At 40.3% G+C, this 16873-nt stretch overlaps 1 protein-coding gene across 6 annotated transcripts in view; it reads right to left on the bottom strand.

Annotated features, from left to right (window-relative positions):
* GRHL1 (grainyhead like transcription factor 1) overlaps window positions 1-16391 on the bottom strand; it is a 79863-nt gene extending 63472 nt beyond the window's left edge. For 2 of the 6 annotated variants that reach the window (XM_027850333.1, XM_027850334.1), the window contains exons 1-8: window positions 16239-16391; window positions 11911-12097; window positions 6362-6432; window positions 4379-4769; window positions 3292-3368; window positions 1864-2020; window positions 1558-1669; window positions 501-595 (exon numbers count right to left, since the gene is read on the bottom strand). In XM_027850333.1, coding sequence (XP_027706134.1) covers window positions 501-595; window positions 1558-1669; window positions 1864-2020; window positions 3292-3368; window positions 4379-4769; window positions 6362-6432; window positions 11911-12097; window positions 16239-16258 — 1110 coding nt within the window. In that variant the 5' untranslated portion in view covers window positions 16259-16391. Of the gene's footprint in view, window positions 1-500; window positions 596-1557; window positions 1670-1863; window positions 2021-3291; window positions 3369-4378; window positions 4770-6361; window positions 6433-11910; window positions 12098-14627; window positions 14684-15371; window positions 15715-15850; window positions 15867-15989; window positions 16175-16238 lie in introns of those variants that run through there. The other 4 variants (XM_027850332.1, XM_027850335.1, XM_027850331.1 and 1 more) reach the window with 4 other exon arrangements.
* Between the last annotated feature and the right edge of the window lie 482 nt (window positions 16392-16873).

Here is a 16873-nt window from a genome sequence, read left to right as displayed (position 1 = left end):
AGATTGAAAAATGGAGTCAGAGGGAAGTTGAGTCACAATCAAGGTGAAATGGTGAGTTAGTGGTTGAGGATTAAAATTCATGAGCTTCTGACTCCAGTTCTAATGATTCCTTTACAACACTGCACATGCACAGGTATGTCATGATAAATTATCTTTGCTGGAGAAGAGGAAGAAATATCTTTACTTTGTTTCTTAAAATGTTGGCATGAGCTTTGGGAAAGTTAAAATAGACAAGAGAATCATCTTGGTTCTTTAAGAAGGAAGGATAAAACCCGATGGTGTAATACTTCTTTTCCTCCCTTCCCTATCCCATCTCATTTTCATCAAATTTCATGACTCACAGTAACAGCCTACCTACCTTCTCATCAAACATGATTCAATCTATTGCTTAGTACAAAAATGAAACACCAAAGAAAATGTCAGCTGTCAGGTGCTCTGCTCCTCCCCTTTGTCCTCACAAAACAAAAAGAACAGGAAGCCTTTGGGGCTTTGCTACATACCTTTGCTTCATCGTTAATGTCCCAAGTGAAAGAAATGGCATTATAGGCAATCTCTTCAATGTTACTGATGGTATTGAAGCTTTCCTTATAGTCAGCTATAAGGGAAACAGTGAGAAAGATCAAGAGAAACTTGTGAATTCTAATTTAAGTTGGGTAGCATGAAACTTTTGTCATGATAAGATACAGTTTTTTTGCCTCCCTGAGGAATTTGAAGTTAACATATTCTTGGGTTGAAGAGAATGCATTAAAGATGACAAAAAGAATTCTAGCCTCTAAGGGACCATAGAAATCACTGTCCTAGTCCAACATTCTGTCATTTTACAGAGGACAAAAGTGATACCTGGAGAGGTAAAACAATTTGCCAAAAATCAGAAGGGTAGGAGCACAATAAGACTTTGATCCCATGTCCTCACTGCTAATCTAGGGCTCTAGAGAAAATAGAAGGGGGGAAAATACTACAGAGAGTAATAACCATTACTCTCATCCATGCTATACCGCAAAGGACCATACAAGATATAGCTCTTCATAAAGCTACTTCAGAAAAGCCTTCAGAATGGATTTTCTTGTAAGTTTGCTGTTAAAAACCAGATGACTAATCTCTAACTCCAGTCCCAGATATCAAGGGCTGGCAATGCAACTCAGCTTACAAGTAAGGAAGGCTAGAATCAAGCCATATTCCTGCTTTGCTTATAAGCAATGGTAAATCCATAGCATTTTCTCCTTTTCTTCCTCCTCTCCAAATGGTAGCAATTTGCTTTGGAATAAACAATACCAAAAAAAATATCCCTGAATGGTGTGGGGAGTGAGACACCTTTGTGTTTGCTGTATAGCTGGAGTCCCCACCTTTAAATGGAACACAGTAGTCATGATGGAGGAAGTGAAAGTGGGGACAAAGACAGTTCTGAGAGGCCAAGGACAATGTTTGGAAAAGGCCAGTGGCTGGTGAAAAAAATAAAATGGTTTTGTCAGGAAGCTGATCACTGCCAAAAAAAATTGGATTTAGAAAAAATGGGTGCTTGCAATTCTAAGAGTAAGAACAGGCTTGTGAGCTGCTTACCTATATCAATGCATCTTTGTTTGGCCGTGTGTTGCCTGGAGTGCCAGTATTTCCAATGCCTTAGCTGATCTTCCCGAGTTTTGTCTTCAGCAAACACCACCATAATCACACTCTGAGAGAAGACAAAAGGTTAAAGAAGTTGAAAAAACAAGAAGGTGAATCTTTTTGAAAAGGTTTACTTGACGTTAGACTTTGCATTTGAGGCCTAAGGCTAAAGTTTAGGGCTTGCAGCAAGTTCTATTTTAGAAAGAGAACACAGAATCTTTGTCCCTCACTTCCTGGAGGAAAAACTGACCAGGCACTCACCCGGACTTTGCTGATGGGATGGTGAATTCCTTCGTTGCTGCTCACTTCTTTCAAGGTGACAGGGTAAAACTGGCCCTTGTTCAGATACGTCATGGTGCTATCTCCTGGCTTCTGTCGGAGGGATTTGGAGGCTTCTAGAGTATATTCAAAGTTGTTCCTATGTGACAAAAAAGGCATTGAAGACTAAGGTACTCTTCTGGAAGGCTACCAACATGCTTTAGTTTAATTTGGAGAAGGTCCAGTGAATCCACTGATATACTAAATTGCTAAGGAAAATGCAATTGGCTCTGCCATCTTAAGAAAGACTCCTTTCTAACAACATTTCCATGAGGAAATAACTTTTCACACAGAAATACTTAACAATAAAAAAAACCCTCAACCCACTTGAGAAGTAATATGTTGAAGAACAAGATCCCTGGATTTGGAGTCAGAAGACTTTGGTTTAAGTAACCCACTCTGCCATTTACTATCTGTGTGCCTATTGGGCCAGATTATTACCCTCTCTAAAACTTGGTTTCCTCAGCTGTTAAATGGGGATGATATCTACTTCACGGATTATTGTAAGGGATAATGTATGTAAAGAATTTGTAAACTTCACTATTTAAATGTCAACCATTATTACAATAATATATAGCATTATAAATGGTCTCCTGAAATTTCATGGAAGCAAAAATCATGCACATACTAATGAAGGAAGAGAAACATGTAAGGCAGATATGTCTGTCATTCCAATATATAACCAGAGGGGCAGAGAAATTCTGTCATCTAAAAACTTGTTTGTTTTTCAATATTCACTACAGTATTTTAAATAGCTAGTTTCTCAATGCAAGCAACAAGTCCAATTAGGTAAATAGTAACAACTGTTGCCTTCATTTTATATCTTGCAAATGCTCTGGAAGAAGGTAGGTTAATTTAAAAAGTGGTTTTCTTTTGTACTTATTTGCAACAATCTACTTTATTCTGAAATTGTCAAAGAAACAGAGAATTTTATAGCTAGAATCTGAGCTATAACCTACCTTCTCTCTTTCCATTTCTTCTCCTAGACTCCATGACAGCTAACATTTGTGGAGCAATTTAATGCTTGCCAAGTGATTTATGTATATTACTTCATAGATTATATTACATTAGCTCCCCCCTAAAAAAAAAAAATCATAGGGAAGAGAGAGCTAAGATAAGTTTCAACTCAATTATTTCAAGAACTCTTACTTGAAAAAGTTCCAAGCAAAAGACTTCTGAAAAGATCACAACTAGCACCAAAATCAATTGTCGCTATGGAAATCCTAGCAAATAAATAGACTGCTATCTATCCTTCCTAAATAGCTTATTGGCATAATAAAATGAGGAAAAAGTCTTCATCAAACCATGAAGAACAGGTAGAAAAGGACTCATAGGTTGCAAAGAAAAAAAAATTACATAAATTATTATTACCCTGAGACACTGTCAAACACATAGTCCTCTGAATTCATGCCAGGCATCCTCAGACTGAGATCTGAAGGAAAGAAAACCTGAAATACAAACAATATAATAAAGCACAATTACTTGACTGGTCATGGTTACAAAAGACAGAAGCTAAGGTCTGGGCCTGCAAAAACTCAACATCTGGCATCGAAAGGATGTGTCTTAAGAATAACTCCATACCCTCCCAATATCTATTTTCATAAACAAGCCATGTAAATTAAGACTGATTCTGGGCACTCCACAAACTATTTGTGATTCATTATCCCCCTTGCCCACTTTCTCCACATATTCAAAATTTTGATTTAAGTTTTAGACTTCACAATCAGAAGCTCAATTTGCCTATTCCTTTAGAAGTCAAGTATTTCAGAGCGCCAAGTTCAAAATACAGTATGAAGTACATATTCTGACTAGATAAATTTGGAGTTTTTCTCAAGAGTTGTTGCTGTTCAGTTTCTAATCTCAAAGCTCTTATCTTCACACTCTCCTGTTCCTTACCTGCTACCAAATTTAGCATTTACCAAGAGAAAATACTTGGAAGTTATGGAGTTATTTGTAAATTTTACACCATGAATTTAACATCAGGATCCAACTACTTCTTATGGGTTATGGCAAATCACTTGTTTAGAATTATGGTAACAACCAAGAGGCACAAAGAATGAAAAGAAGGAATTGTATAGTTATATATCGAAAGAATATGTAGTTCTAAAAGGCTTGTAAGTTTTAGAAAAAGACACAGTCTAAATTAAACAGACTACATGAAGATACCTGTTGTCAATGAGATTACAAATGTGTTTTCTCTACCCTTCAGCAAATTATTTAGCTGAAATCATGATCTTTAAAACCAACTGTTGGTAAGATTAGCCATGTGCTTTTGATAATTATTTCTGGTTTTATAGGCTTAGTTTGCTCAATTATACCCATGGGCCTTTTCTCTTAAAAAAAAAATCTTCTATTTCTAATCCATTTCAGACTGAGATTTCAGTCTTACATAACAAGGAAAAAGTAGAACCTGATACTTATGTACAGCCCTATTAGGAAGATTTGTTGTTTCCTGTACCTCTTGCACGCCTTCCTTGAAGGTCTCTGAGAAGGTAGAATCTGGAGTACGCCTCTGCGCATTTGGGGGCTGAGCACCTGAGCTGAACTGGTCAGGGTTAAGGCTGCGGTCAAACACCACTACACGCTCAGTGGGTTCAGGGTGATAAACTGCTGGGGGAATTCCTACAGCAAAGCTGTGTGGCTGAGATTCCGTCTTGATGGAGTGTGTAGGCATTGTCGCTATGGACACAGTGACCGTTGTGTCAGGGGCAGTTAGATGACCTCTCTTATCGATGCCCAGTTGGTTGCCATGGGGTAGGACAATGTTAAATGGCACATTTTTCAGAACTTGCACTCTGTTTTCTCCAGCAGAAATGAGGGGTTGTTCAGTCACATTTGGTATGCTGTTTCTTTAAGAGAAGAGAAGAAAACTATGTTTTGAAGCTCAATTTTGATACCTTTTTTAACAGTTTTCTTGGCCAAAAGTATTTAAACACATTGTTAGGCCATGCACAATTTACTTGGCAGTGGACCAATAAATTAGAAATGTCTCAAAACCCATAATTGGAGTGATGAAATCATTCAAAATAGCTGTAAGTTAAACCCAAGGGTACTAGATGAAAGTTAGAGTACTGCTAAGCAATCCCCTTAAACATTTTATTTTGAATTATCCTGATAAAAGAAAACAATCCTATCTCTCTAGAAGCACATAGTTACAAATGCAGCTAACCTAGATCAATGTCACACATCCCAACAACCATTACTTTCATCAGCACCCCTGTTGTCCTAACCTTTATTTTAACTAAAAGAAAGCCGATTTCACTTTGATTCTTTGTACCTAAGAGATTTTGGCTTTGATGACAGTTAAAAAAATGCACTTCTCTTTGTTTCTAATAGGTAAAATTCAATAGCAGACTAATGTGTTGTAGATTCCAAAAAATTCCACAATCCTACAGATTAAAACAATTAGAACTACTTTCAAAAGGGTTCACTGTGGAGTCACCTCATCGTTTTCTTTGTCAATGAAGCAGTACACCTCTACTAGATAACCTAAAATATCTGAAAACCCCCAAATTATTTTTATAGAGCTTTGGAATATGCAGTATGTGTTATAGTTAGGCAGCTATCAAAATGAACTCATATTTCATAGAATTTATAAGTCTCAATCTAGTTCAGCCTTCTCGTTTTATAAATGAGAAAAATGAAGTTAAAAAAAATTATTTGCTCAAAGTTACCCAAGGCTAGGATTTGAACCAGGCCCTCTGATACTAAAAACAATGTTTTTTGGATACTGTGCTGTGTCTCCAAGGTCACATCAACTAGTGGTGTGGTAGAACACTTAAGATATATTACTGAAGTCAACTTTAAAAGCAAGAGTTGCTCAGTTGTTCAATCTTTTTCAGTCATGTCCCACTCTTTGTGACCCCATTTGAGGTTTTCTTGGCAAAGATACTGGAGTGGTTTGCCATTTCCTTCTCCAGCTCATTTTACAGATGAGGCAGCCGAGGCAGACAGGATTAAGTGACTTGCCCAGGGTAACCCAACTAGTAAGTCTCTGAGGCTGTGTTTGAATTCAGGGAGATGAGTCTTCCTGACTCCAGACCCAGCACCACTGTGTTACCTACCTGCCCATGTGCTAATAAATCCAGAGTTGCTGGTATTTCAAGTTTTCATTTTTTACTTTTCATTTATTTTTAAAATTTACATATACATATATTAAATTATTGAAGTTAATTCTAAAGATATCTTGTTAGAGGAGTAAGACTATCTCATTTTAAAGATAGCAACAGTAACTTTCTCAAAACTAGAAGCATCCTAGTTAGTGAGGATCTATAACAGAAATTAAACATTAATTCTCTCACCTATCCATCTCTCCCCCCAGGTACTCATCTATTACCTATATCAAATCCAAAACATTAACCTTTAACAAATTGGAATTTTCACAGAAATGGGGCATCTTTCAACTGCCCTGTCCTATGTTGTCATGAATTTGAACAAGTACCTTTTGTTGTGATCTGGGTCAGGGTGTTCAACATCTGGCTTTGCTGTTGATAATCTTCTCTCTCTGGGAACCTTATGGATTAAGACACACAAAGAATTCAGATCTTCAGTCAATGGTGATTCAGCTAAAGATTTCTTTTTCTCCAGATCTATGATTTCACTGGTATGAAGAACACCAGAGAACCTCCTGCCACCCAAACATATTAGAAATCATCAGTGTTTTATTGTCTTGAGACTTGCTGAGGTGCCGACTTCCACATGGCCACACGACCATATGTGACAGAGACAGGGCTTGAGCCAGGGTCTTCCTAAGGCCAATACTGGCTAAAGCTCTACCCACCAGGCAATGCTGCCTCCCTCATCCAAAGACAAAACAGGGATGTGGAAGTACCTGTGATTCCGTTATATGGAGAACTCCTAGATGATGAAGTCTTTCTACCAATGTAGGTAGCACCTTCTCTGGAACTTCTTAGAGAGTTTCCTGAGGCAATGAGAGGTTCAGTGACTTGCCCAGGGTCACACCTCCAGGATGTGTCAGAGACAGGACCTGAACCTAGATCCTCTGGGCCCTGAGGCTAGATTTCTAACCACTACACTTCTTCCTAAGATATAATAGGAAGAACAACCACAACAGCCAGCATTTATACAATGCCTACTATGTACCAGGTACTTTACAAATATTATCTCACTGGATCCTCACAACAACCCTGGGAGGTATGTATTATTATTATCCTCATTTTACAGTTGAGAAAACCGAGGCAAACCGAGGTTAAGTGACTTGCCTAGGGTCACACAGCTAGTGTCGGGCGTCCAATTTGAACTCATCTTCCTGACTTCCTAGCTGCTTAATATAGCTTAGCTTAAGATACAGCTTATTATTTTTTCACTAAATTAGGTAATACTTAGCTCAAGAGTAAGGAAAAACAGATGGATAGTTTGAGTACAACAGCATGCACAAAATATTAAAAGAACTGGAGGAGAACCTCCAGCATGCTAGGCCCCTTTTATAAAGCATACAGTGCATGCATCTATATTCATAAGATCACTACTCCAATAAGGTACTGATGTATAAGCACTACTTATTCTGTGGAGCCCAGTCAATGATACAGGCATTTTTCACCCCTGGTTGTCAAATAAGCTCAGGTCACTAGAACATAGCAAATATTCTTTTTTTTCCATGAAAAGAAAGCTATTTTATCCAGGAAGTTTTACCTTCTGTGCATAAATGCCATTTAAAAACTTTTGCTGATGTTGCATAATCACAGAAAATACAATGAAGTTCTATGAAATGAAAACTTTTCTACACACCAAAGATCTGTCAACTTTTTACTTCTTAGTTAATTTTCTCTAGTATCATTCCTCTAAGACCAAGTTAAATATAGGGGCAGGCACAGGAGTAGAACCTGTCAGTCATGTAAACAATTTACTTCTTAGACCTAAATCCTGGCCTTTAAATGATTAATTTCCTTATATATCCTTGAGATTCATACAATAACCCAAGACATGGAAAGCTATATTTCGGCTTTTTTCTTTCTCCATTATAAAGTTTTAAAAGACTTTCATTTGTAAACTATGTGCTAATTCTTAAGTGGGTTCTTCAAATAACTTCAGTAAAGCTCTGAAAGATATTGCATAACAATGATTGATACTTACTTAGATAACTGAGAACAAATAAATTAGGTTATTAAAAGCATCTAGTTCTGTATTTCCTACCTCAGAGGCCTACCTAGTAAGCAGTACTAAAGAACTGACCCTTCCTTAGGCTCACAGATTTTTCAAAATATCTACAGTACCTTTTAAATGTGCATGCATACACACGCACACACACACATACATACACACACACACACACTTATTGGTTTTGTATCAGTCTTTCTAGCATTAAAGTTTCAGGTTTTTTGTTTTCTTTGAAAATGTTACTTATTAGAAATACACCACAACTCAATTGCCATTTTAACAATTTATGTTTTTCTCACAGACTGGATTAATAAATTTGGCATCAGAAGGGTACATACAGTTTAACTTCCATGTCAAAAGAATCCTTCTGGGCTAATCTCCCCAGGCAAAAATTTCTCCAAGAACCATTCCTCAGATGATTTCTTCCCAATTCATAAAAAAGCTTTAACCATAACCATAACCTCCAAACCAGAAAACAAGACAGACTCAGCACTTGGTGCCAGGAATGAATTTTGTTAAACTTCATGTTCAGGTCTCCAACCAAAGAGAGTCTATTCCTCTTTCACTCTGTCTTTGTATCTCCAAAAGCCTTTCCTAAGTCAAAGTGGGAGAAGGGAATCTTATTCTACCACTGAAAAGAAATATGATGCTAGAAGCAGATTTTTCACACTAAGACATTTTGTCCCATGACTTCTGGCCATTCACTGACATGAAGGATGTGAGGTGGCTCATCACTACACCATGGTGGCAAGAATGACGGGCCTGGAGACCTAAATTCAAATCTGGCCTTGACACTTACTGTGTGACCCTGGGCAAGTCATGTAACCTCTGTTTGCCTTACGCCACTGGAGAAGGAAATGGCAAACCACTCCAGTATCTTTGCCAAGAAAAGTAACAGAGTCAGACACAACTGAACAACAACAACACATGCCATGGAAGCAATAAAGCAAAGGTACTATAGGGTAGACGAAAGATAAAGAATTGAACTCAAGGGATCAGGGTTCTACTAATGGCTTTGCCTCTGTAAATGAAAACAATCAACAACTGGCAAGCATTCATTATTCCCCTGCTGTGTGCCAGGCCCTCTGCTGGAATAAAAGGACAAAAACTGGTTCAGGGGATCATAAATCTAGGGCTAGAGAAGACCTCAGAGGTTAAAAATATATCCCACCCTCCATTTTCAAGGTGAAGAAACTGAGGCCCAAGGAGGTTAAGTGACTTGCCCAAAGTCACACAGGGAGTAAGCATCCAGAGAGAGATCAGAAAAGAAACAGTCTTTGCCCTCAAGAAACTTATATTCTTTCAATCAATCAAAAGCATGTACTAAAGTACCCACCTCTGTGCTAAGCACTAGAAATACAAAGAATAAATACCCACTACTACTCTCAAAGAGCTCACACTTTATTAGAGGAGATCATATAAGAATACACAGAATTAGAATGCATGTAGAATATAAGAATATATAGAATAAATATATGTGGAATAAGTACAAAATGATGACAAGGTGGTTAGAGAGAAAGACATTAGGAGTGAAGGATCCAGAGTCTTCAGGTATAACAGTGGTGCCAACCTCAAATAAAAATAGGGGCCACTAAACTGAACATAAGAATCCCTGCAGGTACATATTGACTTTGAAAACCACATATTAACATTATCTATGTTTTATTGTGTTTTTATTTATTTTTAACTGTTTCCCAATTCCATCTTAATTGAGTTCTGGTCACACTCAGGAGGGTTGTGGGCCATATTTTTGACACTTTTGATGTAGACAACAGTGCTGGAGCTGCTTCTTGAATGAAATAAGGGGTCCCTGAGGCTGAAGTTAAAAGGGAGTGTGCATTCCCAGCATGGTAGACAGCCAGTGCCCAAGCACAGTATAAAGAAATGTAGCCAGTTTGGCAGGCATGGGAAAGGGAGGAAGATATAACAAGGGTGGAAAGTTAAGTTAGGGCCAGATTGTGAAAGGCTACAAATGCCAGAGGAGTTTATTTTTATTTACTATTGGAGGCAATAGAGAACCACAGGAGTTTACTGAGTAGAAGACTGACAGCATCAGACCTGTGTTTTAGGAAAATTGCTTTAGCAGCTATGTGAAGAGGAGAAGAGACTCAAGACAAGGAGATCAATTAGGAGGCTACTGAAATAGTCCAGGCAAGATCTGATGATGGCTTGAATTAAGATGGTGGCTGTATGAATGGAGAGGAGAGGATGAAAGAGATGTTGTAAAGGTAGAAACTACATTTGGCTGTCAACTGAATACGTAGGGTAAGCAAAAGAGAAGAGTCAGGGATGACACATAGGTTTCAAACTGGGGTAATTGGAAGGATAGGGGTATCTAGGACGGAAATAGGAAATTTCAGAAGATATGTCGGTTGGCAGGAGGAGTGGTGGAAAGATTGTTTTGGACTTGCTATGTTTGACATGCCCAATAAGTAATTGGTGATACGGGACTGGAGCTCAGGGGAGAAACTGGGGCTAGATATATAGATACGTGAGTCATCAGCACAGAGATGATAATTAAACCCACGTGAGATGATGAGGTCACTAAGTGAGAGCATGCAGAGAGAGAGAGAGAAGGACTCAGATCAAAGCCTTGGGAGTTAGTATGGAACTAGCAGAAATGAAAAAAAAAATTACCACTGCAAGAAAAACAATTGAAAGTAGATGCTTTCCTGATTGGTGAGAAGTAGCGTCATCTTCAGATGAAGGACCGCACAGAAGATCAATGCAGGGAATGTTCCATTAAGCTAAACCACATATCCTTCACGTCTCTAAATGCAGATGGCATAGTTGATAAGAATTGGGAAGTCCAGAACAAAACAAACGAATTAATTCGACTTTCATATTCAGTGTAGGATACCAATCTGTGATGGTTTTAGACTGGATCTGTGATTTCATTAGTATTAGAAACTCCTTCCATCAATGCTCAACAGAAATTTTCTGTAATTCAGAGTTGTAGAGAGTTACCTAGGTCACTGAGAGTAACCTCAATGACTTGCCTACAGTCACAAAGCTGTCTTGCATCAGAGACAGCATTGGAACTACAGAGTTACTTTAAACACAGCAGAGGACATTGTAATATCATCAAAAAAGAAATCACCTTGATTAGAGTAAAGTAAAACAAAGTTACACCACATGTAAGAATTGTAGTCCTCTTTGGACTATCCAATTCACATGCTATGCCCAACATACAAGGAATCAGGAGCAATAATTCTTACATGCAGTGTAAATTTTATTTGGTCTTTACATCCCCAGTGCTTAGCAGAGTTTCTGGTTTGTTGTTTGTTCAGTTGTGTCCCATTCTCGGTGACCCCGTTTGGGGTTTTCTTGGCAAAGATACTGGAGTTGTTTGCCATTTCCTTCTCTAGCTCATTTGACAGATGAGGAAACTGAGGCAAACAAGGTTAAGTGACTTGCCCAAGGGGAACACGGATAGTAAGCGTCCTAGATTTGAACTCAGGTCTTCTGCCTCAGGGAGGCAATCCATCCACTGTGTCCATTTCCTGATACACAGTACTTAATAAATACTTGTTCAATGGTTGATAATTGTCACCAAAGCTAAGACTCCCTTCTGCAGAGTGTATATCAATAGGACCCACCTACTATCATCTTTTGTAATAGCTTCATCTTTCGCTTGTAAAGATAGGTCCTAGGGCAGCTGGGTTGCTTCATAAATTTTTAAAGCGATCCTTTGATTCTCTGATTGCAGATTTTCAGCTTTGAACCACATTAACTCAAAGGACTCATTAGGTTATTTATAGTCACTATAGAGCAACTTGCATTACATTCTACTAGCAAATTACTGTTTTATATGCAGTTTAATTGAGTGTATCTTCAGCTGTTGTTAAGCCTTTAACAAGGAGAGAGAGCTACCTTATAATAGTCATAGAGCAGGCCGAGAGCTGCTGCACTGTCCTCATCTCCATTGATACTCATCATCGCTTTGGTGGCTGCAGTAAGAGGGTTTTCCAGGAAAGATTTCCAAGCTTCATCTTCACTGGTGTAAGGTCGACGCTGTGAATAGACTGCTTCATTCTGAAGAACCAACACTGGCCTTTTGCTTTAAAAACAAAAATTAGAAAAATAAAACCACTGGGCATATTAGAAGACATAAAAAGCAACTAAAATCACTAAGAAAATCTTGAAATTCTTTTGCCCCATAAACCCAGGTGAGTCAATTGAAGGCCAGATATCATCAAACAGAACAGCCCACTTAAATGTAGCCCCAGAGGCCACCCACTAGAAAACAGTATTTAGACATCATGGGAACCTGTAGCTAATCTATACTTGGAACCCAACATAAACTGGATAGTTTGCCAAACCATGTAAGAGAATGCCTTGCTATTCAAATACTCTGCATAAACAGACATAAGGACATGGTATGATAACAACAGGACATTCATTTTCTTTGGGCATTATGTAGTCACAACTATATTCTCTTAGGATCTGAGTAGTTCTATCAAAACACGGCTGCAATTTATTTCCTTGCTTTTTCTTGTTGGTTTCCATGCCTTCAACAATTTCCTACCCTCTACCATCAAAAGGTTATCGGGGTAGGAGTAGAAAGGAAAATAGACACCTCATTTAATCCTTGGGGGTATATGAGAAAGTTATAATATGCTGCTGATTCCCTCAAGATTCAACATGGAATGTGGCCAAAGGGGACTGGAAATCAGCAAAGCAGTGTAATTTTCTGGCAAGACAGTTCAACTATTTATCTTAGAGATAAACATTCAATAACCTATAACAGTACCTTCAGAGCCACTGAGTGATTTTTTTAAACAGAAAAATGTCTTTTTTTTTAAAAGCATTCTTTCATTTATCACACTGGATAACACCTATAAAGTAGTAATAAGCTACACCAAAGTCTTGTCCTCTCCCTGTGCTTTGACTCTATTGCAGATTAAAATTTATTTTAGCAGATTAAAACAAACACCAGTGATTCCAAAAAATCTGAAATGTAAACATTCTGAACTATTATGCAGTTGGTATTATTTAATAATGGAAACGAACTGCAAATATCCAAGAAGTAGAAAACTAAACCCACAGAAGTGTAAAGAGAAGACTCTTGAAGAAGAAAAACAAATTTAAAAGTGAAAATGCTAAGAACTATACTAAAAAATCACTAATCTGGGAACCAGCAAATTTAAGCACTACAGGTGTTTATAAGACTCGTTTCTCATTGCAACACTCAGATGAAATGTGTGAATGGCCTAAAGGTAACCTACCTACTTTTAAGAGTGAGTGTAGAAAGATTATCTTTTAAAGCTATCAACGAAAAGTGTAGGGTTTGGCAGCCACCCAAACCCTTTAAAAAAACAGTGCTATAGATTCATTTGGGAAAATGAGACCATCTTTGATGGGGTTGGGGGATGGGGATGGGATTGAGGGGGTGAAAGCAGCATGGTGGTGTGAATAAAGAGCAGATTTTGGAGTCAGGAGGAGCTGGGTTCAAATGCTGCCTTCTGAATTGGGATGAAATATAAATCTCAAAAATCACTGTTTTACTTACACCCTGGCATAAAGCACTAGGAACCAGCATTTAATTGGGAAGGAAGTTTCTACAATGTATTGTCTATTTCTAAATAAACTTTGTTTAAACACATTGAAAAATTTTTTTAAAACTTTAAAATTGTACAGAGTGGGCATTTCCCTGAGCAGTAATAGAGCTGATTACAGCTAATGAACTAAGTCACACATTACTGTGATTATTTTTATATAACTAGGCTATTATTAATAATCAAAATAATTTTCAGAAGTGTTATGACAGCATAGGATTCCTCCATTCCTGAAATGCTAGTTTTTCTACCTTCTCTACTTTCTCTCCCTGTTCTCAATATTTTTCCCTATCATCAGAAAACAAACCAAAGTTTTTTGTAAGTTTCACATTTATATTTTTCACAAAAATACTTCACATTTAACACTGTGTGCTAAATGCCTCAATGTGTGCCTTGGTAATTAATACTTAGACTATAAATTAGTAAATAAAAACATAAATAGCAAAAGTTTTATTTCATTTACTTGTTAGTTATATCTATTCAACAAAGACTTCACCAAAACACTGAAATATTTGTTTGCCAGTGTTTGTGACAAATTTGAAGAACCCATTATAACATATTGAACTTAGGATTCCTAGTCTACTGCAAAAAGAGGAGACGTTTTCAAAAAATGCCTATGCCAAATCTATTTTAAATGGAAATTAAAAAAAAAAAGCTATTTGCCCTTTTTAGATAAATATACTGAGTATTTTTTTTGTTGTTTTTTGTTTTGTTTTGTTTTTAACCAATAGAAATAAAAAAAATCTCTGGAAATGTAGTACTTTCCAACTAATTATCCGGATTTAGAAGTTTTATGCTCTTCATAGCATAGATCTGAGTAATCTGTAATTACCACCAATGATGCAAGTAACAAAATAAGTTCCACAGAGCTTTGCAAAATTTTTTTAAGCTAATGCAATTGTTTTTTCCTCACAAAACCAGGAATGAGGCCACCAAAACACAAAAAAGTCATTCCTCGTGACATTCATACTCCAGAATAGTTCTCTATCACCATTCATTTATCAAATATATATTTCAGGCACACCAGATTACCTGGATAAATCCACCTTTCCAGCTGTGGGGTGCGTCTCAAAGAAATCCATTAGCTGCTACAGAGTACAAGAGGGAAGAGGCGCACGAGGGGAAAGGGTTTTCGTAGTTCCTATCTGCGCATCGATTTAAAATCACCAAAGGCCTGAGTACAACTCATCTCTTTTTCAAATGACACAACAAAAGCCATTACGGAATAAAATAAAATAGGTGTGTCTCGTGTAATGATGCTTCTATCTTCCAGCTTCTCTCACCATGCCTTAACCTGAACTCTTATTTTTAAAGGGGGTGGGGGGTGGGGTGGGGATGGCGATGTGGCACGCAGAGAGCTAATCTGCAGAATTCTGTTTAAGGACGGCCAGAAGCCGCAAGTGCCTGTCCCCCTGTAACGAGAGGCTGGGTTTCTTTCTTTTTCAATTTTTTTTTTATGGGGGTGGGGGAGTGGAGGTGGAAAGAGAAGCTTTGGGACTCAGAGGCTTCTCCGGACACACAGACTGATTGTTCTCCACACTCAGCATTTAAAGGGAGATGAAGGAGGACTAGACTATAAGGAAGGAGAAGCCGGAGGAGGACCAACGCCTTTCAGGTATCGAGTTTCCCCAAAGCCAAGAATCTCCTCCCGAGTTGTTTCAATTAAACAAAGAATAAGGAAAGGGGAGCGGGGAGGGGGGGGGAGTAGAGAGGAGAGATTGAGAGAGAAGTCAAAAAGGTGAAAAGGCATCTACCACCAACCCTACACACACACACCTGGCTTCAGCCACAGAACCACCAGGCGTGCGCTCCGTCCAAGGCGACAGACCTCCAACCCAACTCACCCCGGGATCAAAGGGCCAGGAGAGCACCGGAGCCTGGGAATTGGGGAAGGAGGATGGGGAGGGAGGTCGGGGGTGTTGTGCCTCGGGGCAGATGTCTAGACAAGGCTCTTCCCAGGCTGGGGGAAACGAGATCGAAGGGATCATGGGATTTGGGGCTTGAAGGGACTTCAGAGCCCTCTCATCTTAGAAGAAAACTGAGGTCCCAGAGAGAACCGCCCAAGGTCACCCGGGTGGCTGGTGGCCGGACCTGGACCCAAATTCCCTGACCAAGTCCACGACGCTGCGCCACGGAGGACCCCCGGACTATCCTCCACCCCCCACCTCACCCCCCACCCCATCCAGGGCAGAGGGGAAGCTGCCAGCGGAGAAAGAGGGAGGGGGAGGCTCGGCGCCCGCGTCCCGTCGATTCACCTGCACCGCCCCGGGCCACGAGTGGGAGCCAAGCTGGGATAAGCTGACAGGACGAGGAGGAGGAGGAGGAGGAAAAAGAAAAGAAAAAAGAGGAGGAGGTGAGGCTGCTTCCTGGGCTGGGTCTCCTCACTCTACCTACCTTCATGGCCAGGGCCACCCTTTCGCCCGACAGGACGGTCGGTCAGCCAATTGATCAGCGCACATTCATTAAGCTCTTAACTACGTGCCAGGCGCAACGCTAAGCGCTGAGGATACGAAGAAAGGCCCTCTTACGGGGGACATCTTCCCTGGCACAACCGGGGGGAGGGTCTCCCCTCCTGCCCGTCCGGCTCGCTCCCCGGCTGGGGCCTCCCCGGGCCCCGGGCGTGCTCCCCTCGCCCTCACTCACTTGTCGTACTCCTGGGTCATCTCGTTCTCCCGCTCTCTGGGTCTCGCTCTCTCCCTGCCGCCGCCGCCGCCGGCCCGGTCGCAGAACTGGACTTTCGGGTTGGGACAGTGCACCCGATGGGGGGTGGGGGGAAAGAAGAGGAGGCGGCGCGGTTGCCTGTGGCGGGCGGGCGCGCGGCGGCCGCGTTTGGCGAGGTCCGGAGCAGCGGCTCAGACGGGTTAGGTTCGCTTTTCTTGCTCTCTGAGCTGGCCCTGGCGCTGGCCGAGCGCATGGCCCCCCCCCCCCACCCTGGGCACCGGCCTGGCTTCCCATTGGCTGGCGCCGCGTGGGCGGGGCCTCGAGGGGCTGGGAAACTTGCTAAGGTCCTTGATTGGGACTCTGAGCATTCACACTGCTCCAGGAAAAGAAGAGTAAAGGTGGGGAAAAGGCTAGGACTCGTCTTTGGGTGTGGAATCTTGGGGTGCTCGTCGTTCGGTTTGGAATCCCGGGGGACGTGCGGCGGGCAAGAGCCGGGCTTGGCACGCACTGAGCGCTCACAGCCTTTGTCCCGATGCTTGTCGGCCAAGTGGCAAAGCAAAGTCCGTGCCCTATTCCCTCAGTCTCTGAGTTCGTAGGGCGCCCGGATTCCTGGTCCT

The sequence above is a fragment of the Vombatus ursinus genome, unplaced genomic scaffold (genome assembly GCF_900497805.2).
Source record: "Vombatus ursinus unplaced genomic scaffold, bare-nosed wombat genome assembly UNPS02009062.1, whole genome shotgun sequence".
NCBI classification, from domain to species: Eukaryota; Metazoa; Chordata; class Mammalia; order Diprotodontia; family Vombatidae; genus Vombatus; species Vombatus ursinus.
The sequence above is the reverse complement of the archived record's forward strand: the minus strand, read 5'-3'. Positions and strand labels throughout refer to the sequence as shown.